The sequence below is a fragment of the Orbicella faveolata genome, unplaced genomic scaffold (genome assembly GCF_042242905.1).
Source record: "Orbicella faveolata isolate gen_17 unplaced genomic scaffold, um_ofav_v1 contig_3, whole genome shotgun sequence".
In the NCBI taxonomy this organism is placed as follows: Eukaryota; Metazoa; Cnidaria; class Anthozoa; order Scleractinia; family Merulinidae; genus Orbicella; species Orbicella faveolata.
The window spans coordinates 15,134,385-15,157,744 of NW_028301558.1; the positions used below are offsets into that span (position 1 = coordinate 15,134,385).

General features: G+C 36.5%; 2 protein-coding genes across 2 annotated transcripts; one reads left to right on the forward strand and one right to left on the reverse strand.

The window, feature by feature from the left end:
• Positions 1 to 39: 39 nt before the first annotated feature.
• LOC110041866 (phosphatidylinositol-3-phosphatase SAC1-like) lies at positions 40 to 15,644 on the forward strand. Its single transcript, XM_089298642.1, has 21 exons — positions 40 to 120; positions 228 to 331; positions 1,279 to 1,356; positions 1,889 to 2,016; positions 2,585 to 2,734; positions 4,042 to 4,101; positions 4,214 to 4,247; positions 4,812 to 4,892; positions 5,239 to 5,345; positions 6,180 to 6,266; positions 6,976 to 7,044; positions 7,932 to 8,017; positions 8,790 to 8,888; positions 9,409 to 9,495; positions 9,636 to 9,690; positions 9,966 to 10,035; positions 10,955 to 11,027; positions 11,327 to 11,420; positions 11,882 to 11,983; positions 12,432 to 12,492; positions 13,448 to 15,644. Exons 1-21 carry the CDS (start codon positions 86 to 88, stop codon positions 13,588 to 13,590), a joined length of 1,803 nt encoding a protein of 600 aa, XP_089154768.1. The 5' UTR covers positions 40 to 85; the 3' UTR covers positions 13,591 to 15,644.
• A 914-nt stretch (positions 15,645 to 16,558) lies between these two features.
• On the reverse strand, positions 16,559 to 22,634 carry LOC110041924 (nudC domain-containing protein 1-like). Its single transcript, XM_089298644.1, has 6 exons — positions 22,346 to 22,634; positions 20,437 to 20,935; positions 19,166 to 19,451; positions 18,784 to 18,937; positions 18,027 to 18,152; positions 16,559 to 17,546 (listed from the first exon to the last, which is right to left on the reverse strand). The coding sequence occupies exons 1-6, from the start codon at positions 22,610 to 22,612 to the stop codon at positions 17,136 to 17,138; spliced, it is 1,743 nt and encodes a 580-aa protein (XP_089154770.1). The 5' UTR covers positions 22,613 to 22,634; the 3' UTR covers positions 16,559 to 17,135.
• Between the last annotated feature and the right edge of the window lie 726 nt (positions 22,635 to 23,360).

Below are 23,360 nucleotides of genomic sequence, written 5' to 3' on the forward strand. Positions count from 1 at the left end.
AAACGCAGTCTTTTATCCTTAGTACGCATGCTTTTAGTTTACTACCGCTAATCCACGAACTCGCAGACTCAATCAGATTGCCAACATGGCGGACAGCGCGGTTTACCGGGCTTTGAGGCTGTATGTCCTATTTAGCAATGAGGCCTGTTTCCGGTGCTTTACCCTTTTGTTCATACATTCAGTATTCATCTAAGCTCAATTTTCTTTAATATTTCTGTTTTCTTTAGCCACATTGCGCCAGACAAGTTTTATATCGAGCCTCGGGACCAGCATTCGGTGGGCGACCAGATTCTCGAAATAGATCGGGTTACTCAAGAATTGAGTTTAGCAGGTACGTTTACGTCAATGTTTTCAAAACTTTCACGTCCCGTTAACTCTTAGCGTAGTAATGCAATATTCTCTTCGTTTGTGACTGCAGATCTGTTATCAGTGAAGATTGATTCTGCCTTAGAGGATTACTTATTTTAGCTACGGTTAAGCTTGTGTCATCATTGTAGATTTAAGCTTTATTACGAGGAGATTTGGTTTTGTTTTCTTTTTATATCAACCTAAATGAAGACTGTTATTAATTTTATTACGGTGAAGATATCGCCACAAGAAGTCAAAAACGGGCTTCAAAGCTATTAAACGTAACGGTAAATTGTTAAAACATAGGTTTTTGTACAACCATGGCTAGTGATACAGCAAGTTTAAGGACCATTTCAATATCGGTTGTCACTCGCTAAGTTAAACAGACTAAACAGATTCTACCAAATTTGGCTGAAAGATGCTTTACTTTACAAGTACAATGCATCAAAACGAAATATGTGTCGCAACTTTAAAAACTGCGATATCTTTTGACCTTTTTTATGGGCCTCTTTAAACCAACATGAACATCAAGTAATGTGTACAGGCCAAAGGACTTTTGATTTTGTTATGTTGGACCAATGGTTAAAAAGAACATGATATTGAAAATCAGCTGATTCATGAAAGCTGTTGCTTCATTTTACTGAGACAAGCTTCATCACTCCTGGTAGTTACCTCTGACACACTAACAAACATGGCCGTGGGGAATAAGTCAGTCATTAATGATCAGGCCTCTAGCCAGGATCTGAAACTGGGCAGTCAAAATTTTGCTATGTGGTTAGCTCAAGCAAACAGTTTCTAAAGCAATATATCCAAAAAAAGTCTCTAGGAAGTGGGATCCACAAAATGCTTGGACACCCGTCTGGTTAAATGCTAGTTAATGATAAAACAAGGCAGCCATTAATCTGTGATTTTGTCACCTTGATCTCTTAGACAATGAAGGTCAGATTCCACCATCAGCTGAGAGTAGGGATATATTTGGAATACTTGGAATCATTAATTTGTTAGCAGGTGAATTTGAGAGTCAATTACACATTATCAGCTAGTGTTGCTAGGTGTGTACTGAGCATATTACAAAAAGAATTCCCCATGTCAACAATGGAACGATGGATGTGTTTATTAAAGGGGTTACAGTCAAAACCAAGAACGTTTTACAGAGCTTTTTGACGTAACACATGTATAAAGACGGGTCCTGTTTTACGTTACTGCCATACATTTGTATATGACAATTTTTCTCTTACATGTACAGCTGGACCTTGGTAATACAAGCTCGGTTATTTTGAATTCCTGTTATTTGGAACTCAAACCCCTTTACTTTGGATTTGCCCTTCAGTCATTTACTACCAGTTATTTTGAACTCACACTAGTTTGAACTATTTTATCATTTCCCCTAAAAGTTCAGCTCAAGAAACAAAGAGTTCAGTCTTTATTGTTGCTGTTTTACACAAGCAAACACTATTTCACTATTTCTATTTACAAAAATCTGTTGTCCTTGAGGTGAAATTTTATCTTTTTTTTTTTCTTTTTTTTTTTTTTGCTTTAGGACCCTACCTAGTTGTTATAACCAAGAAGACCCTTGTTGGGCACATCAGGGGTCATGAAGTATGGATAATAAAAGGAACAGATGTTTTGGCATTTCCAAGAGCAACACTGCATCTCACAGAGAGTCAGGTGTACACACGTAACTGGTTGTATGAATCTAGAAGATACTTGTAATGCAAGGATGCATAAAGATATGGAGTTTACTGATGAGAATATAAATTTTACACCTGTTTCTGGAAGCTAATCATTTGATATTTAAAAGTCAAGTAAAGATATACGTGTAATGATAAAGAACTAGCTTTGAAAATTTTCCAAAGTTTTCCAAGAGTTTGACCAAACATCATAATTATAATCATTTCCAAATGCCTTCTGCAGGAGTAGACATTTACAAAGTTTGCTAAATATGGTCAACAATTTTGAGAGCTTTGAAATTTCAGCCCATTCAACATCTTAACATTCAAACTTCAGAATACCCATCTTATTTGTATTTGTAACGTTATCCATGTAACCTTATCCATGTCTGCTAGACGTGGTGAATTGTGCCCATATGCTCACCATTATTTTCCAAGCTGCTTTGTCTGCTGTTTAATGGATACCATTTATACCCAGTATTTAAGACCAATCCTTACTTTAATTGTTCTTCTGGTCCAAGCCCACAAAATTTCATTCTGTTTTCTCTGATCCTCTCTTTTACCAGCAACGAAACAACAATATTTACTTATCAATGGTGCAGTCAATTCTCCAGACGGATAGCTTTTACTTCTCCTGTTCATATGACCTCACACACACACTGCAGAGACTTTCACGAACCAGCCCAGACTTTCTTCAGATGCCTCTTTTTGAAAGGGTATGTATCTCTACAAGTAAATGATATGTCTTCTTCATTGTACTTGATCTATAATTGAAGGCTTTTGTGCAAAAAGGGCATATATAGCATTTTGGGTTGATTTTTATTTCTTGCAGGCTCGAGCTAATTTTTGGCAGACTGACTTGTTTTGACATGAAAAGCATCGTTGCATAATTGTTTTTGTTGATTTGCGCTTCGTTTTCAAGAAATAACATATGCCAAAAACTCAGTTTTCCGAGCGCATCTTTTGGAGTGAATCCTTCCAAACTTAGGGCCTCTTCATATGAGCCCGGTCAACCGGGCTGGCTCGGTTTCCGAGATCTCGCCTCGCCACTCTTTTCTTCGTAAAAATGTCAGTGTGTTCATATGAGAAGCCGGGCTAGCCCGGTTACCGAGATCTCTGTTTTTGCCACCAAGATCTCGGTAACCGGGATAAAAATTTTCCCATATGAACACTCCAGCCCGGGTAACCAAAATAGCTTGGCTTTCACAACATAGAGGCCAAAATGGCATAATTTTTGTCTTGTATGTATTTCCGCTTCAGGAGTATGCGAATTGGTTTATTAGTAAAGTTACAAGAGTCCACAAAGCTACGACAGCCACGAACGATACAAGTTTATGTTTCACAATTTTGGTTGTGTTTCTTGGATTTCATCCCGGTAGACCAGGCTGAAATTTCCCACATGAACAGACAACAGAATTCGCCCCAGTAACCAAGCCAGCCCGGTTACCAGGCTCATATGAAGAGGCCCTAAACGGTTGCTTTTAGCAGCTTCAACCACACAGGTTTTTTTTAAATAGATGTTTTGATTTTTGAAAGAGGTAGAGAAATAGACCGGAAAAAAAAAATCGACCGACCTTGTATCGAACCAGTGTCATGACAAAACAAACTCAAATCCGGCCTGTTCAGCGCCTTATTTGCTTGCGCTAACGAAGCAACAGTAAGAGAATTGCATAATTATATGAATAATAAAACTGGCGGCAAATACCACGCTTTGGTGACTTCATCGTTTAGCAAAACAAAGGTGTCTTTTGTTTTTTGCTTGAAACAAATGATCTCCAAAAGATACTCTTGGAAAATTGAGCTTTTCTGCATACATGATTTCTCGAAAACGAAGCTCAAATCAACAAAAACAATTGCACAACGATGCTTTTCATGTCAAAACAATTCAGTCTGCCAAAAATTAGCTCGATCCTGCAAAAAATAAAAATCGACCCAAAATGGTATATATACGCCCTTTTTGCAAAGCCTTCAATTATATACATGTTTATCTTTAATAATAATTTTGACTTGATTCTCCTATCAGGCTGATCCCAGATTTGTATGGAATGGACATCTTCTGAGACCTCTAATGGTACAACCAGAGGTACTACAAATGTTTGAAATGCCCATTAGCAAAATTTTAAAAACTGATTAATTATTAAATATTTATGACAAATTTATTCAATCTTTTATTTATCTTTGTCCTTTCTTCTCAGTTTCACAAGTTTACACTCCCAGTTATGCATGGATGTATCCTTTTGAAGATTAATTAGTCTTAAAAAAAAACTTATTAATTTTTTTTTATTATTATTATTACAATACCACTCAAAACTAAGTTGACAGTCCCTTGAAGCTCTAACAACTCAACTCAACTCAATTCTCAATCTTCAAAAGTAATAAACTTTGAGTATCCAGTCAAATCATTCAAGTTTCAAGTCAAGTCATTCAAGTTTTGAGTCAAGGTGTCCCAGTTTCAAGTCAGGAAAACAAAGAAACAAAGTATCTACTGTACGCATTGCAAGAAATAAGTCGTTTTTGTCAAAAAACTCTTCAAGTGTTTCAAGAAACTTGAGCCTTGAAACTCGATTCTCAGTTCTGAAAGTATTGAGAATTGAGGATCAAGTTTCAGGTTGAAACCGTCATCTATCTTTGGCTGGTATTTTATGTTATTAGCTTCTGCAGGGATCTCAGTCTTACATCTGCCACAAAATTTGACAGTTGGTTATTTAAAAATAACTTTTCAAGTGAAGTTTAATTTATCATTAATTTTGTGTGCAATACTGAAAGTTGTATTTTATCCTTGACACTACAAAGTTGTCTCTATAACGTCCTGTATTATTAAACAGAGCACATTTGATTTTATTCTCATATCAAGGAGAAGTTGTTTCAGAGCAGGTATGTTGATTTATAATATTTAAATTGTTCTGAGTAAAAATTGCAAATTCATATCTCAGTGGTACATATTTATTACAGATTTTTAAGTTGGATTCTATCAGTGCAATTTTGTCATCGTCATCATCATTATCATCATCAGCTTATTTTTGGCAGAGTGAAACAAAAGCCAGAAATCTGTCTGTGTTTTCAGGTTAAGCAAAGGCCAACTGAGCTTATTAAGCCAGCTTTGTTATTTTTCTTGTTTGCATCACTGGAGAGCTAGCACCTTTTGTGAAAACTCAGAGGATCATTAAATATCAAAATCTTAATGATTGAATTAAACCAGATTGTTAATATTTTTATGTAGGTACTCGTTATTTTATAAGAGGACTGGATGCTGAAGGAAATGCTGCTAATTATGTTGAAACTGAACAAATTGCTCAGTTTGAATCTGGAGCTTGTTCCTTTGTACAGGTATGTAAAGTGAGGTTCTGCAAAGGCCACATCAAAATCAGATGACTGCATGTACATGTATCTGATGTTATCTTATTCAGGGTGCTTATGTAGGCCGTAATTATACATGCAACTCATGAAAGCGATGAATTAACTTCAGGGACAGTACTTAGGAAGTAGTAAATATTAATGGGAATTATGCAACATAGATGATTGTTCTGTTGTACTTCTGACTCTTCCTAGCTAAATTTGATATGATTAAGTGAAGAGATAGGCGATAAAATAGAGGTTTAATATGGTAGTTAGCAAAGACAAAAGAGTTAAACATTCACATATTTGGCTAACAACCAAACTCTGCTCTCATTGAAATATAGTTGAACCTCTGTACAGCTTCTGGGAGAGAAATTACTCATCAGTGTAGAGAGGTAGCCATTGTGGAAAGTTTCAACAAAAGTAAATAAAAATTTATTGAATGTGTGCACACATCAGCAAGCAAGAATGGTCTTGTATATATTAGGTGTCACTGTAATATAATAACAATTAAGAAAAAAAGGATGCGAATAGTGTAAGAATAGTGTTGTAATTGACAGTGGTGCAAGTAACCAGTATTGTAAGTACCGTTAGTAAGTCATGTAATTAGTCGTATGTGACATCGTGTATTGTTATTAGTGTAAGTATGTAGTATTGTAAGTAATTTATTTTATTGTACTGTTAAAAAGAAATAAAATGTCAAAAAAAAAGAATGGTCTTAGCAGAAAATCTGGGCTTAATAGGGTGTGCCGACAGGTTGAGGTTTGACTGTAAACTATTTAGGACTGAATTCTGTTATTCAGCCTTATGTTTTCTTCTTTGTAGACAAGAGGTTCCATTCCATTGTTTTGGTCTCAGAGACCAAATCTGAAATACAAACCAACACCTCTGCTAAACCCCTCAGCAGATCATGTGAGTAATCCATGCTTCAAGGCTCATCTCTTGATTTTACTGTTAGTACTTTTTGGGTAATTTTAAAGGAGCTATGTCACAATACTTTTAGTCTGATACCTTTCAAACTGAAGGAAATCGGAAGGTAGTAGTTTCTAAGATGGGATAACAGCAAATGCAGTGATAGTAAACATGAAATAAAAAAAGGACATAGGAAGACTGAGAGATTACGAGTGACAAACTTAAAAAATAGGCCAATCTTTTCAAGATGGCTTCCCATGATATAGATGCTTCAATATGAAGTGCCATGGCATGCATGAATCAGAAAAGGACACAATTTTCCTTTGTTTCTGATTATCATAATGCATGTGACAAAGAAAACTAAAAATCAGTATGGTTTAAATTTTCAAAGCAACAAAAATTTGACTACACATACATGTAGACCAAAATGGAACCAATTACCAAATGAATGAAACTAGAATCTCAAAGGTTACTGCTTAATTCCACTAGTTCTGTTCTTGCTGTTGCTTTATTTGCCCAGCATTTATTGTTTGCAGAGACACATTTAAAACCTACCAGTTCTAACAAATAATCAATAAGTTAGCATTGATTGCAAACAGCTCAGTAAACAGTGTCCCCACTCCAGCAAGGTACATAGAACTGCAATTCCATTGTAATTTAATTATTGTAATTTAACTTGACATCTCTTTAATTTTTCTTATCTTGGCAGAAAGTAGGATTTTGTCTCCATCTTGATAAAGAAAGAGTGTATTATGGAGAACATGTTTTAATAAACCTTGTAAGTTCTACATGTATTATAAGACAAAAATTTGTTATTTTATGTCTAGTTTCTTTTCAAGTTACCTCATGATTTATCAGACCAATGCTTAAAGCACTATCCATTAAACCCAAAATTCCAAAATTTGTAAAATGGAGGCAAATGGTACAGAATTTTTTTTGGAAGATCTCTGGAAGTGCAATATTGTTAAATTTCCAAAATGCAAACCATTCAACTGACAATTTGTAAATTTTAGGGGGCATATCAAATGAAACAAAAGTTTCTGGTTCAAAAATTTCAAACATTTGAGTATACATGTACTGCCCAAGGTTGCCCACTTTCAAAAAAATTCCCAAAAATGCTCTTCCATTATCCACTAGAAATTTCCCTAAAAGCAAACCAGAATTTTTGGTTGAATGAAAAGAGTCCTTAATTCCAGTGTCCATAGCAGAAAATATTAAATATTATATTCCTGTCATGGCAGTAACTATGCAAAGAAAGTTGGGTCCATTAGGCAACAGGCAAGGGCTAGTGGATTCTATCCTTCCCTTGACCGATGGGCTTGAAAAGTTTCTTAGGAAAACTGTTTTAGGAAGTTCAAATTACAGTTGAAGTACTATAAGGGATAACATTTTGGGGCTAGTAAGTTTGACATTCAAGCTAGTACATCATACATTGTAGTTACAGCTTCCCAGAAGGGCAATCCTGAAAATTGATTTTCTTTGCATCCTGCAACTGATCCATTTCTAAAGAGCCAAAACAAATGGATTAAACTTGAGGCCATCATCCTCAGCCTATTTGATGAGATAAGATTTTTCCAAAAACAATTCAATTTACAAGTAATTGTTCATACACTGCTGAAAGTTTCAACTGAAGGTGGAATTATTTTGAATTCTTTGTTTTAAAAGATTGACCAGAAAGGCCCAGAGAAGATTTTGGGAGATCGGTATACAGAGACTGTTAGCAATGCTGGCTTAACTGATAACTTCCTGAGGTGAATAAAGATTTAGAAAACAAGATTAATTGCTATATTCTTATTAGAACGTCTTGGTCAGGACCTTAAAAGGTATTCAGGGTTGTAAACCGTTATCAATTTCGATCCTAAGGCATGTTACTTGTACGTGTTAGGTACATGTAGAGTTACATGTCGATCAAACTGGTCCACACTGCCAAATGTGGGAGTTTATCCCAGTTTCCATAGCAACAAGGACTAGGCGTATTGCTAATGTATGTAGCTCTTGGATGGGATACTCGGGCATTGCAGGCTACTCCCCCCTTCCTGTTATTTTGCCCGGCTGGTACCCAGTGCTTCTCCAGGCACTGTACTGACAGTCAGTGTAACATGCAGACTGCAGACGTACCATATAGACCATATACTGACTAAAAACTGTCCTTAAACCGATAAATTAGCTCAAACTGTAATACCAACCCTATAACAAACCCTGTTTGCTAAAGCTAGTTGCAAAGCTTAAACCTGATTTTGGTCTGCAGTGTAAAGAGCAGGCTGCAGACTGAAATTAGCTTTAGTTTTTAACTAGTTTTCAGAGTTAGGGTCAGTTTTAGCTGATTTACTGAGATATGGTTAGTTTGCAGTTAGTATAAATTTTGTTGAAGGTTAGGGTTAGTTTACAGGCTGTAGTCCACAGTCTTCATTTTACACTGATTGTTTTGAACTTAGTCAGAATAAATTATTTAACCCAAGAATGGAGCACCAGGATAATGCATTTGCTGACTTTGTTTCATTCTTAAATGTTTCAAAATTTTAGGTATGAGCCATTTGACTTCCACAAGGAGTGCAGTAAAATGCGATGGGAGAGATTGTCCATTTTAACTGATAGGTTAAAAGCAGACCAAGATAAGTTTGGGTAAGTACATGTACTAACACATATTGAACTTCAAAATATCTTCAGTGTACTCAAAGTAGTGCCTTGACATAGTGTAGAAGCTGTAATTAAAAAAATATGTTCACATATGTGTGAACTGGTTTGTCATGTCAAGCCATGATCTCGATTGTTCAAATTCTTAATTGTCTGTGGCTGTGTACTGTAATGTACATAATGTAAAAGCTACAGCAACGTTTTATAACATTTGATTTACATGTACATGTAAATATCTAGCTTTTATTTAGCCAAGCATAACAAGCCTTGGTTGCCATCGTAGCCTGGGAAAATTAGTTTACTGTAATTCTAAAAAGCAGCCCTTTACTTTTCCTTACCTTTCAAAGAAATATGAGAGATGCTGTGTTTATGTCCAGTTAAATTAATATAATATATATTTGCCCCCTACATTTGTACAGAGACCTACAAATGTAGCTAGTTTGTGTACTATAATAACAATGAATAGTACCAACTGAAGACCATCATCTTCTTTTTAATCATATACTAGGTATTTCAGTATGAGAGAAAAAGATGGTCAGATCGACTGTGAACAAAGAGGAGTTTTCAGAACAAATTGTATTGACTCTCTTGACAGGTAATTAAAATTTTAAATCACTTTGTAAGAGATCTTGAAATCATGTGCTTTTCTGATCGCTACAAATAATGGTAGAATTTTATCTAGACTATTTACAAATTTCTATGGTTAGAACTAATCAGCATTTGGTGTTTCATTAGAACAAATGTTGTACAAAGTTTACTAGCAAGAAGAAGTCTTCAAGCACAGTGTGAGGTATACATCTAGATTCCAAAAGCTAGTAGTTCATATACATTGTATAATATAATTATTAAATACGTAATTAGTTATTTGTAACTATTTTCAAATGGTACTGTTGCTGTGTAGTGCTTGTGTCTTAAGAAAGCTCACTAAAATAAACTAAGTACTTATTGGCTCATGGCCCATTTAAATTGTAAAACAAGGAATCTGTCAATGCAAGAAGTTTGTTAAGTCCGAGGAAATTTGCATTTTGTTCCGTTGTTCAATACACCTTGATCACTTTATTACAGAAATATGAAATCCTCAGCCCAGGAGAGAGAATAGAGGGTTATGCCGGCATGGAGAAGGTGTTAAAGAATGGTATGTTGGGCATACATTTGTCTATCTAGACACCTCTGTTTTACAACATTTTTATACTGCAAGGGGGATTTAGTAGGCAGAATGTTTCATGCAATGACTAGGTAGCACACGACAGAGATCTTTCTAGTTTCAGAAAAACTACTTTTTAGTTTTGTTGATTTATTTTTGTTTCTGCACATGGTAAGGTACAGTTTGTGTGTCAGCCTTGTGGCTCATCTGGCTGAGGAGACTAAGAAAGCAGGGATGGTACAGTAGTGAGAGGTTTGATCTGATCCTGGCAAGGGTGGATTAAGGCAGGGCTGAGGGAGTCATGGCTCCCTTTTTTCTTGTATTTTCCAAAAAAAGTCTTGACCAACTGTCTTTAGAGCAGAATTTTTCATTCACCTTGGAAGGGGGGGGGGGGGGGGGGGGTTGCTGGTGCTCTGCCACAATTTCTTTGGTCCCTGCTATCTGATTTTTCTGGATCCACCCCTGCATTCTGGTGACATGTGGGTTGAGTTTGTTGTTAATTTTCACTTTCCCCTGAGGGTTTTTCTCTGTGCACTAACATTTTCCTTTCTCCCAAAAAACCAACTTTTCTAAATTCCAATTTGACCAGGATAGGTGACCCACATGAAAACCAACTAAGGCTCAAAATATTGTAATTTATTTACATGTACTTTATTTTTTCTTTATTTCTATTCCCCTCTCCCCTAAAGGGGATGCTACTCCAATGCAGTGTTACATGTACATGTACCCCCAGCAAGTTCTTTGCATGTACAAACTTAAGCAACCACCTGAAATAGCTTTGTGATCAGGCTGAGATCTCTATTGTTGACAGTCTACTAAGAAGAAATATTGCTGTTTCAGTGTGCTTGAAACAAGTTATAAGTGTGTTGTGTCTTTTGACTGTACTTTGTTATTGTTATATCTCTCTTAGTCTGGGCGGACAATGCTGATGCATGTTCTGTACAGTATGCTGGCACAGGAGCACTCAAAACAGATTTCACAAGGTCAGTCCTGTGTGAAAGTGATAATAATAATAATAATAATAATAATAATAATAATAATAATATTAATAATAATAATGATAATGATAATAACAATAATAATAACTGTATTTACCTGTCAATGAGATTTAGCATTACTGCTAATTGGGGACACCTAAAAAGAGTTACTAACAATTATCAGGACTCATTATTGTCTGATGTTAATCTTTGACTGAGTTATTGGATGCCCAGTAACTGTTAATTATACAGTGTAGGGACTCTGTTTGGTAAATATATTTGAATGTACTTCTTTTTTGTTACAGGACAGGAAAACGGTCCACATTTGGACTTTTAAAGGATGGTGTTAACTCTTGTATTCGGTATTACAGGAACAACTTTGCTGATGGATTTAGACAAGTGAGCGACCAGAAAAGATAAAAATAATTATTATTCTCTTTAATTTACGGTTCAGTGGTCATACATGTACATGTAGTTTCAGTTCTCCAGCTGGGAAAGCAATTAGGGCCTGGATCATCAGTGATCATCTTGTGTTATTGTCATCTTTAATATGACATGTACACTGTATTTTGCTGGATGTTTCATAATGAAAGGCAAATTCTTTTTTCATGATCATTATTCTATGAATAGGCCATAAATTTCAGAGCTGCCTTTTGCCTCGGTTTCGAAACAAGTCCTCATGCGAAACTATTCATACTAAAATGATTTTGATCTGCATGAAAATGAGCACGTAGGTGAAACATAGTTTCGTAAGAATGGTATTGCATGAAGACTCATTTTGACATGGATGCAACAGGCACATCAGAAATAGCCCATTATTGTCAATGACTTTGGAAACTGATCTTGCTATGTACATATAGGACTCAATTGATTTGTTCCTGGGAAAGTATGTTGTGGATCCTAATGAAGGAATCTCTAAACCATCACCACTGGAAACTCACCGAGATTGGAGGTTTATGGCTGTAAGTTTGATTATGCATGTCAGTGATTCATTCATCTCTCCTTAATACATAGTGTATATGTACATGCTATAATTTGTTATGTAGTACTACATACATGTAAATCCAGCCTTCCCATACATCTATATCTCTCCATGTCAATAAGGCACATAAGGTTTTTTGGTTTCATAAGGCTTTTTGGTTTCTGTAATAGGCTTATTTTTATGGGAGTGGGTTATCAGCCCCCAGCCCAACCTCCAACCAAGAGGACCAGGGGATCTGCTCTCTACCCTTCGACCTGTTCAGCATGGGTCACCCTACCAGGTGTACAAGACTCCAGCCGACAGCTCTAGGGGTCACTGTGACACACAAACCATCCCACCACAATAAGGTGGTGGCCCATTAGGATATCAATCCATAACTGGTTAATTCAATAAACACTAATCAATTGTTTGTGCTTGCTCATTTTTAGCTTCCAATGATTCTGTTGCTAGGATTCTCCATGTTTGTAATAAGTGTTTTAATTCCTTCAAGTAAGTATTTGTTACTCTGGGTGATTTATTTTGCAATACAAATTTACTCCACAATACTTAGCCAGCTCGAAGTGACCTTTCCCAGAAAAAAAGAATTTTTGACTTTCAGTAATGTGAAACTGTTGCAGTCCCAAACCTGAAAATTAAATGTTGTACTTTATAGTGCGGTTCCAGAAAATATCTATACTCACCCCACAGAAGAGATTGGAATTTCCTGGGGGGGGGGGGGGGGGGGGTTATGAGACCAAAAAAATTTAAAGAAATGTATGAAGCTTAACTGGATTTTCCAGAGGGGTGGGAAGGTATTAGAAAAAATCCCTTCCGCAGGGGAGGTATGGATATTTTCTAGAACTACACATTGCTTTCTTTTATTTTTCAAGTTTGAAGTGTTTTTCATGTTGGCCACAATATATGAGGTTTTTTTTAAAAGCTCTACTCTATTGAAAGTTTATTTTAAGGAAGGAGCTAGGGTACATGAACTGTTTCATGCTGAATTAAGACTCTTGATGTTGTGTACCTGGCCTTAATTCTAAACCTTGTATAGTGACACTGACAGCATACAGCAGTTTAGATTTGGGAGTCATGAAACAAAACCTGAGCAAGTGTAATAGCCAGTTATGGGAAACACAGAAAAAAACAGTGAGAACAATAAGCTTCCAAATACATGTTGTTGTTTCCTTGTGCAGTGAAATGCACATGACCAGGTCAGATTGATTTTGGTTTTGAATCTGATTGGTTGATAAAGTGGTGCAATTTTTTGTTAATTATGCAAAATAATACACATGTAAAGCAAAATCAACATAATTCTTAGTCACTTTCAACAATAATTTTAAAACTACCCAAGCATGTAAATTACGTCAATTGCTTTTACACCATGTAACTTGTGGTAGCCCACAAGAGATAACTCTCCTTGAGTAAACTGTCTTTCTGATTTGAATTTTACCTCTTGTTGCAGCTGAGTATGGTGTACAATTTCTTTACGTGTTGTTTTGGGGAGGCGCTGTCCTGATGACATTGTATGTTGTGCTGTACTTTGGTAACGAGTATGTTGACCAACCACGACTTGTACAAGTTCAAGCCAAGGACAAAAATGTTTGACTAGAGACACCACCAGTTTCCCACTACAGCTGGGTCTGAGTAATTAATTGAATATACAGTGCAACAATTTTCAAGACATGGTGCTAAATAAATGCGCTTTGACGTAAAATTTCCATAATGTAGAAGATCTTCCTGGCTAGTGAGTGGTCACGGCCAGAATTAATAATGTTGCAGATTAATGCCATACAAAATATCGTTTGCTGTATATGTTCCAGGAAGAGCTCTTATCATTAAATATTGAAAGCTCTGTTAAGGGTTATAGTGACTTTTTTCCCTGCCAGCAAATCAGCATAAATGTCACCTGCAAAAGCAAATAACCAACAACTTCACCACTTTATTCTGTCTGATCAGAAAATATTCTAACTACCATCTTGGGGTGGAAGTTGGGGAGGGATTTGTCAGACTTTACAGAGCTTTTATGGAAGGTATTATAGCCCTTATTTCCATGGTTTAAGAGTACAAATAGGTTCCTAGATTTAAAGATTTATGTCTTCGATTAAAAGTAATTATTAGGAAAATTTAACTAGTTTTATAGCAAAGTAACGTACTTGCATGGTACCCAAATTTCTGTGGATTCTGTCTTGCATTCATTGATCTTGTATTTCATGTTGTGTAATAGCAATTTTTTTCTTGTGTATTATTTAAATGTTCTAGTTAATCAATATAATCGGAAAGTTTTTTTCATGAATCCTTTGCATTACTTCAAATGGAAATTAGCAGATACCCCTTTAAACCACAGGCAAATCAATAGAAATCTATTTTTGAACCAAAGTTTCAGCACAGAAAGTTATTTAGTCCCAAGAGTACTTGAATAAGAGTGAGATCTTTATGGGAATGTCTCGGACCGAGAACTTGCAGGTCAATGTGGCAAGGCTGAGGTTCAAGATTTTCCCATAGACTGAACGTTTGTTAATAAGTTGTTTATTACAACAATTAATGGCTTTTTGCTGTGTTTTTGCGGGCCCGTAATCGGCGCTTGGGCATTATGGGAGAATACTGCCCTAAAATTAGCCAATCAGAGTGTGTATAATAAGGCCATATAAAAAGAAACTTTTAACATCACCACTAGAGGACAAATTTTAATGTGCTAATGAAATAGCAAACATGAAGCAGATAAGATAAGGGTTAGTTATAAGTAATTTGGTATTTGATCATTTGTGAATTGACAACAATGATGGCTTCTTATAGGTTGGAAGTAGTTTTTAATGGGTTTTAACCAGTGATAAAGCGGTTTTGTTAAGTAGACTTACATAGACTTACATTAAGCTTGTTGCATATGACAGTGTTGTATCATTTAAAACAGCCTGAGGATCTTGATTTTATCCACTTGTCCTTTTTTTATTTTATTCACACCTCGACTTCAGCAGCTTTGTAAATCCCAACTTCGCATGAAACATGTTGGTAGTTATAATCCATCAAATATGGTCACTTGCGTGCAATTGTTCTAAGTGCATCATGTGACTGAACATACCCCAACTAAAACTGGGGAATATCCTAGAGATATTCCCCAATTTTCAAAACTGCACATGTTGCAAAAAATATTTGAAGGATAATAAACACCTTAGCCTCCATTTGGCGCAAAAATAAGCTTGGATATTTGTCCTTGAACATTACCTGTTCCTCAAAGCTCACAGTTTTCCTCAAGCTACGCTCTCAGAGAACAGTTCGCCTCTCGGAACAGGTAATGTCCGCAGACGAATATCCCGGCATATTCTTGCACCAAATGGAGGCTATTGTTTATTTATTTACTGTAATTACATCATAGTCAAAGAAAATGGAGCTGAGCCACATTTTCTCATTAATTTTACAATAGCCAAAATAGTTTCACTGAGCACTTTAAAGCAAAGCAGTACATTGCTTAGTACATAATTCTTTATTCTGCACATAAAAGGGAACTAGCACCTGAAGAAGGCCAGTTTCATTATTCCATACAAATGGTAACTGAAGTATCCTGTCTGTTTATAAATAGAAACATCTCAATATTATGGTATAATAATTTTATTTATTGAGACAAAATTTGAGAAACACAATGAATAAAACATTGATAATGTTCATTTTGGTTTTCACTTATTGAATTTCCCATCAGTGTTGGAACAGAAGGGGTGCAGATGGGGAATTAGAGGCTCTTACTCGGTGTAGAAGACACAGTTGACATAAAAGAATAGAGAACAAAAGGACAAAAGAATGAGGAATACAATAAAAACAATAGGTTTGTGAGGCAGTGTTCTATTGTGACTTGTCCTGTCTTTTACACCAAGGAACCAAAATTATTATTACCTTGCATAGCAGACAAAATCAAGACTTAAGAGGGAAGACAACAGGAGAATGGGAGATGAATGCATCATTTTGTCCTTTCGCCTTTATGCAATGACGTGCACACGTATGTCAAAAAAAGAAAGCACCGGTAGCCTTATTATTTTGGCTAAATTCACCGTCAGCATCGTATCACAATCATGTTCTGCATCTAGCTTACAGTAGTCAGTGTTGGTGATTGTGCCCGTAGTCACTTCTCTGTGCAGCTTTTGTCTAGTCAGTCACATACAGTGATTTTAATCAACTGGATCAGCTTGTGCCACAATAATTGCAAGGTGGAATTGAACTGAAATTACAGTCACATTAGTTAAGACTCCTCTGTACACTTTGAGGTTTGTTTTCCATTCCTTACAAAAGGCTCTCAAAAGTTTCTTGGAACCGCTGTATATCACCATTTTTACAGGTGACTGTGTGGCTGACCAAGTTTTGCTTTTTTGTTCCCATAAGGAAAAGAGACATACTAGGGAGTTTTCAAAATCATTATAAATGATGAAGTAATCTGGCAATTACTTTAATTGGTTTGGGTTTAACTATGGTTTAAGATTGGCTGAGTAGTCTAATTGGTAGGTAAATTATTTGGTTTTGGTTTTACTTTTACAACACTCGATTGAAAAATGCTCTAGTATTAAAGCAAAAAGGGATCAATTAGAACAGCTGATACATGAAGCAATTTAATTGCAATGTGTACCAAGTATAAATTATTACAAGTCTAGTCAACTCTACAAGTTTTTTTTTTGTTGTTCATAATCTGAAGACATATCAAATACTGGATCACAAAATCAGCCAAATATACCTTGGGGATTTAATTTCCTAGTCACAAAAGCAGAGTTTTTCAAGAATTTTTCTTGTTTTTCACTTTCTTTGCTTCCAGGCACTTTTATATTAACTATCACGCTCATTTTATTCTCAATATTACCGGTACTAGAAATATCTAGAAAATTATGAAAACTATGAAAAAAGTAAGGCTTGTAAAGTAATAAGCACTGTGATTAAGAATCACTTTCAAATACACCTCCTTTGTTAAAAAGCAACCAAAACTAAATACATACATTATCCTGTTAGTATAAATAATTTTCTATAACTGCTGTCTTAAGGAAAAATTTGGCCTAAAATCCTGATTTGATCATGTCCTTGATTCTTGTAATCTGCCTATTTGGGTTTGTTAAAAAAGATAGTGAGAAGTTAGGACTTAATCTTTGCTAGGGGTTAAAGGGTTAAATTTTAAAGAAGCTTCACTTTACAGTTACAACATGCAAGCCTTGTTTGGTCAAGACAAATATTTTTCTATTAGAAGCTTGCAGCCCGAGGATTTCATTATCTGGAGAAGTTAATGTGACAACTTGTTGACTGGCATGTTTGGCTCCTCCTTCAGGTTGTAGGTAAACATAAACATGTCTTGTGCAGTCGCATAAGGTAGCAAAGGACATGTCTGGGGCACAGGTTGAGAACTTGCGATCCCTTTTAGCTGCTTGGACGTAACCAAGTGCATTAAATGTTCCAATGTGAGTCCAGTTAGCCTCACGGTCAGCGTGTGCCTTAGGCTGCCACAGGAGGGCATCAACATCATGGCGTATACAGAAAGCAGGAGGAAGCCTGTGGTCTAGGGATGCATTGAAGATCCACTGATGACTTGCTAAACAAACCTGGAAATGAAGTATGGTCAAGTGTTAGGTGTAATGGTGTCATACTAGGGTGCTTACCATTTAGTCAAAAAATCTGGAAACTTCAGTTGAAAGTCAAATGGAACAGTAATTTTCCAGAAAACCCATTTGGAAATTATAGGCTACCTCTGGAGGTATTCCTCTTTTTCCATTCAGAATGGAATGGCTAAAATTTCCTTACCAAAACTTTCTACTTGCTCGTCTCTCTTCGGAAATCGAATTGTAAATGGAAAGCACCATCTCACTCAGTTGGTTTGCTCACTTTTGGAAAAACCCTTACCATTATTCAATGGTCATCTCAACCACTTCATTCTGACAAATGGGAACCTCATATGGGAACACTTACTGTGCAGTCCAGTCAAGGGTAGACTACAGTAATGTGTTTTATAAGTCCCTGCACGTCTTTAATAAGTTACTACAGTATGATGCATTGGAAGATTATTCTAAGATTAGAAGCCTTACCTTATGTGTTACTTCTCCAGTTTTAACATCCAGTCTGAAGATGTATTCAATATCCTCTGGAAAAGCATCACATTCTTCAAATTCTTGGTTACTAAATGACATCTTGTTTCCTTGGGACTCTTCCACCTGTATTATAACTGAACAACTGTTAATTATTGGCCCCTGAGGAAACAGTTTGTGTTCTTTCCCAGTCATATTGAGGCTTCCTAAGATGAACATCTTGAGCCGGGGGAAATCAACCCAAACTGATTCGTAGTTCCCTGAGCGCCTACTTGAACTACAGTGTAGCCATTGAGCAGTGAACTTTAAATTTTAAAACAATTGAATTGCATCCCACCAATATGCACTTGGTTAGTGTGCTTGACTCTGTGTCAAGTTGTCTGGGTTCGCGCCCTGACCAGGGACCCTGTGCTGTGTTCTTGGGCAAGATACTTTACTCTCACAATGCCTCTCTCCACCCAGGTGTATAAATGGGTTCCGACGAATTTAATGCTAAGGAGTAACCCTGCGATGGACTAGCATTCCATCCAGGGGGGAGTAGAAATATTCCTAGTCGATTCATGCTACAGAAAGTGGGATAAGCTCCGGCCTGATGGGCAACTTGGCTTGTATTCAGACTTAACCTTTGCCTTTGTAGGCAACAATAATGACAAATCTTACCTGAAAGTGTAAGACTAACCCTGGAATTTATATACTCTTGATACTACAACGTTAGTCACTTTTCTGAGGGAAAATTACACACAACTTTCTTGCTCACCACTTTGTCAGATGTGAGATGTTCCAGCCTGTTGTGAATCTCTTTCACCCTCTCTGCTTCTTCTCCAACCAACTCATACATGCCCCTGTCATCACCTTTAACGACACTGCTCCAGTGATGTTCATGAACCTGCTTCACAAGAACCAGTTCCAAACTAAAGACAAACAAACACAGTTGTTTACCATTAACACAGAAGAACCAGTTCATTAATGGTTTGTGCAAATGGTAAGCAAAAATGCCTGATGGTAAGTTCTGTTTGGATTGGTCATTTACCATTTACTCCAAAAAAAAACAACAATTTAGTGCCAGAGTAGGAAAAGTTACACTGGATCATAATTCCAAGATGGTGGTGAAGAATCTGGAAAGAAACCAAGGTTGTTACCTGTTTTTATCAAGTGTCCATGTACTTTCCTCTGAGTTCACTTTTGCAAACAGAGGACCACTTAACATGACCTCTTTCCCAACTTGAAGGTCAAGGGAGTCTGCTTGTATCTTACAGGTTATTTTGTCTCTGTTTGTGCCCTCTGGAATTTCAAAGCTGACTGTCACAGTTTCACTATCCTGGAACCATTTGTATACTGGTGACAATGAGTTGTTTGATCCTTTGTTAGCCATCTCATCATCTGTGTCACTGAATTTAAGAACTGGTGGCTTCTCATCATCATCACCTGATATAGCAGGTAACAGCAAGAGGAGGTAAGTAACATAAAAACTAGTTTCATTATTGACTTTGACAGTAGCTTAAACTAAGAGTAGTCGTGCTTTTTCTTAGTCCATCGAGGGTGACACGGGAAAAAAATAGCTGCACGAACCAGCCCTTTTTTGCTGGCTCTTTTACCTACACAGACCAACTAAGCTCGGTCAATAAGATGTTTATTATACAGCGCAAACAGGACAAATTAATTTGTTTAATGTAACTGGTTTGCACTAGCCGACATTTTGCTTGCAAATGGCGATGAGCTGAACTTAATTCTGCCAAAGTCTACTCGGCCTCTTTACTTTTCTTTTCTCATCGGGCTTTTTAGCACTTCTACAAATAATATGGTTAGAAGAAAATAGTCAACATTTTTTCATTTTAGTTTCCAACTTTTTCACTGCAAAACCTTATCGGTCTAGATGCTGATCTAGATGGGAAAATCTAGACCGCTTTCAACATCGATTTCAGCCGATCAAATTCGCAAATTCGGTAGTTCCCAATCCTTGTGAGACACAGCCACATAGCAAAAGAAAATAAAGATATGATATGCCCTTGATAATTGTAAATTATGTATTTACTTTAAAATGACAAGTAACCAAGTTTCTTAATTTTAAATATTTTAAATCATTATTATTACAAATTAGTGCTGAAAGATCGACTTCATCATCTTTACTGTTAAGCTTTCACAAAAGGTTTACCAGGTTTGTTTTTAACCTCCAAGCCTCCATAAAAAAAAATGCATTTATGGAAAATAATGAACCAAGGTGTAAATGCCAGAATGTATGGCTGTGTATTGATATTTTGTAAAACAGCTATTTTTTGATGACACAAACTCCACGAACAATTCAGAAATATATGAGAAGCATCACCCAAAAAGAGTCAAAACAAAACCAAGGGCATGCAGAGTACAATTGTCTGTTTTTCTCATTATATATATGAGGTATAAAGTACTTTACCTTTGACCAGAGAAAAAGGTCTTTCGCTTGCCACTAAAATAGCTGTACAACCAGGTTCAATAGCGGCATATACAGGAGCACTGTAACCTCTGAACTGTTGTAACATCTCGCAACTATAACTAACAGCCCCAAATGATGTAACTTGTGAAAAAGCAATCAATTCTAAATGAACAATATGAGCATCTTTCACTGATGTGGCAGTATCATTTTCAGTAATATTTAACAGCAGGCAGCTGACAGATCCAGTTTCCTGGCACTGGACTGCATGTAGGATTAAAGATGGCTGATTTAACTGATAGACTGTGGCCACCTTCCACGCAGCATTCTCAGAAATGTCCTGTGTTCTGCCTTCCGTTTGCAGCAGGAAAAGTTTGTCACACCCATCTGACAGACAAGCCAGTGATTGCGAAGCAAAGAACAATGTTACATTCAGAGTATCTTTGGTTTTCTCTACTGAGGGTATTTTGAACACCCTATCCACAGAAGAAATCTCTTTGTCCTGGTAATTATAAAAAGACACAAAGTTTAGTGCTGATCAATATTTGAGGTTCTGCCTTCCGTTTGCAGCAGGAAAAGTTTGTCACACCCATCTGACAGACAAGCCAGTGATTGCGAAGCAAAGAACAATGTTACATTCAGAGTATCTTTGGTTTTCTCTACTGAGGGTATTTTGAACACCCTATCCACAGAAGAAATCTCTTTGTCCTGGTAATTATAAAAAGACACAAAGTTTAGTGCTGATCATTATTTGAGGCTCCCACGCTCCTCTGCTTCCCAATTCCACGAGGATTAGATTTTTGAATTCATTGGTGGTCAAAAGACGTCTTATGGTCCCAAAAGATTGTACTCAACTATTCTACCATTGAAACGATCATTTTAGATACATACAGATCAAAAGGTGATACTATACTTAAAACAGAGGAAGAGAATGGGATATGAAACTAACACGCATTCTGTTATTATTATTGGCCAGTTCATCAACAGTTTGACTCACTACTTAATCCGGTCAGATATATCAATATTTAAGTATCCACAATCTCAAGAGAAAAAAGGCTGTTTGCAGGATTAAAGCCAGGCTGTCCCTCTTAATTTTAAGCTTTTTATACAAAAGCTTCCTGTTATAAACTGTGATGTTGAAAAATGGCTTTAAAATAAGGCTGTAATAAAACTGGCATCAAATTTGTGTTCTCAAGTCTCAAAATAAACAAAAAGGTATACACATTGAGCTGACTAGATTTTCAAAATGATCCAGTAGGGTATATCCCTAGACAACACACTCTTCCCAGATATCCAACCGTTTACCTGTATGTTTGATACTCCAAATGTTCCGCCCAAATATATCTTATAACTATGTTACCTGAGATATGAGGCTGGTGGCAAGGATACTTAATGTAATGTTAGTAATATTAAAGTAATGTTAGTATTGTAAGTAATGCTTAAGTAGAGTTAGTATTGTAAGTTATTAATATTGTGAGTACTGTTGGTGTAATTGTACATAATGTTAGCACAGTACTTGTAAGTAATGCTGATAGTGTAAGTATTGTTAGTATTGCAAGTAATTTTGGTATATTTGAAAGTAAAGTTAGTATTGTAAATTATGTGTCTCCCATTTGTTAAAAAAAAAAAAAACAGGATAATTTTCATGTTAGACCCAAACAGATAATTCTTGGGTAAAATTTCACAGACATGACTCAAGATCGATTTAAACATAAGCTTAACTCAAAAGCATTAAAATTGGAATTTATAACCGTGATAAATTTCCAACTAAAAGTAAATTCCCTCCGCCTCCGCCTCCCCCTCCCCTCCCCCACCACCCCCATTGTCATAGAGATTATAGTGTACGAACAAGAAATCGCTCTGCATTTGCAGTTAACAGTTTTTAACAGTGATCTCTTCACAATCTACTTACTTTGACTGTGGCTCTTTGTACTTCATAATTTTCATTTACAAAATAAATGACTTGGTGTTTCACACCATCCAGCCAAGAATCTAACACGAGGTGATTGAGATTCCCAAATGCTCGCATGTGTTGAAAGGAAAATAATTCCTCTCTGAGCGGTACATCATTCACTGCAGACACTAAGTTTGTGGAAGATAGTGTTAGGGGTTCCAAAGATAGTTTGTAGCCCTCAAACTTTGGGTCTAAAAGGTCACGATTCGGACGAAGCGACTCCATCTTTGAATAAACTGGTTACCAGGGCTAATACGGTGCTCTCGCTTGAAAAGGTCTGGGGACCAGAGCTTTCGACATTCAAACGTCAAAACTAGTCTTACCATCCCACACCCGCTCCCTCAGGAGACAAGAGGGAAAGGGGTCGATAGTTTGTTGCAACCCGGCAACCAGAGAAAAAGGACTCCTGGCCTTGAGCTATGAAGACGTTAAGTCATGTCAAGTCTGTCAACAGACGAGAAGACAACTGAAATTGACGTTTCTCTGATATATTGGCTTCCAGAAAATATTGACACGTGTACGAAAGGGTACTTTAATCGCAATTAATAAATATAATTGTCTGAGGCAAGATTGATATTTTATCTGTCTGAGCATAATATCAAAATTTGCCAAAAACTTCGAGGAGGTCTCTGAGCGATATTTTAATCATTTCATAATATCACAGTTTTCAAAACTTTTTTACGTTCATCGATGCGTAGGAAGTCGACCGGTCAAAACTTATTATTTTATAAATTTCTTTTGGAAAACCAAAAGAGGGGTAATAACGAATCGTTTTATTCCCTTCAGCCTGCTCGTTCCACTAGAATGAGCAGGAGACTGGAACTAATACCGTGGGCCACACCCTTAGTTGCTAAGTGCCTTTTGCATAATTTGACAGATCTTTCGAGATAAAATAAATTAACGAAACCGGATGCGAATATCACGAATCTCTCTGTCAGTGTCAAATTGTAACCACTCTTCTTCCTCGTTGTGA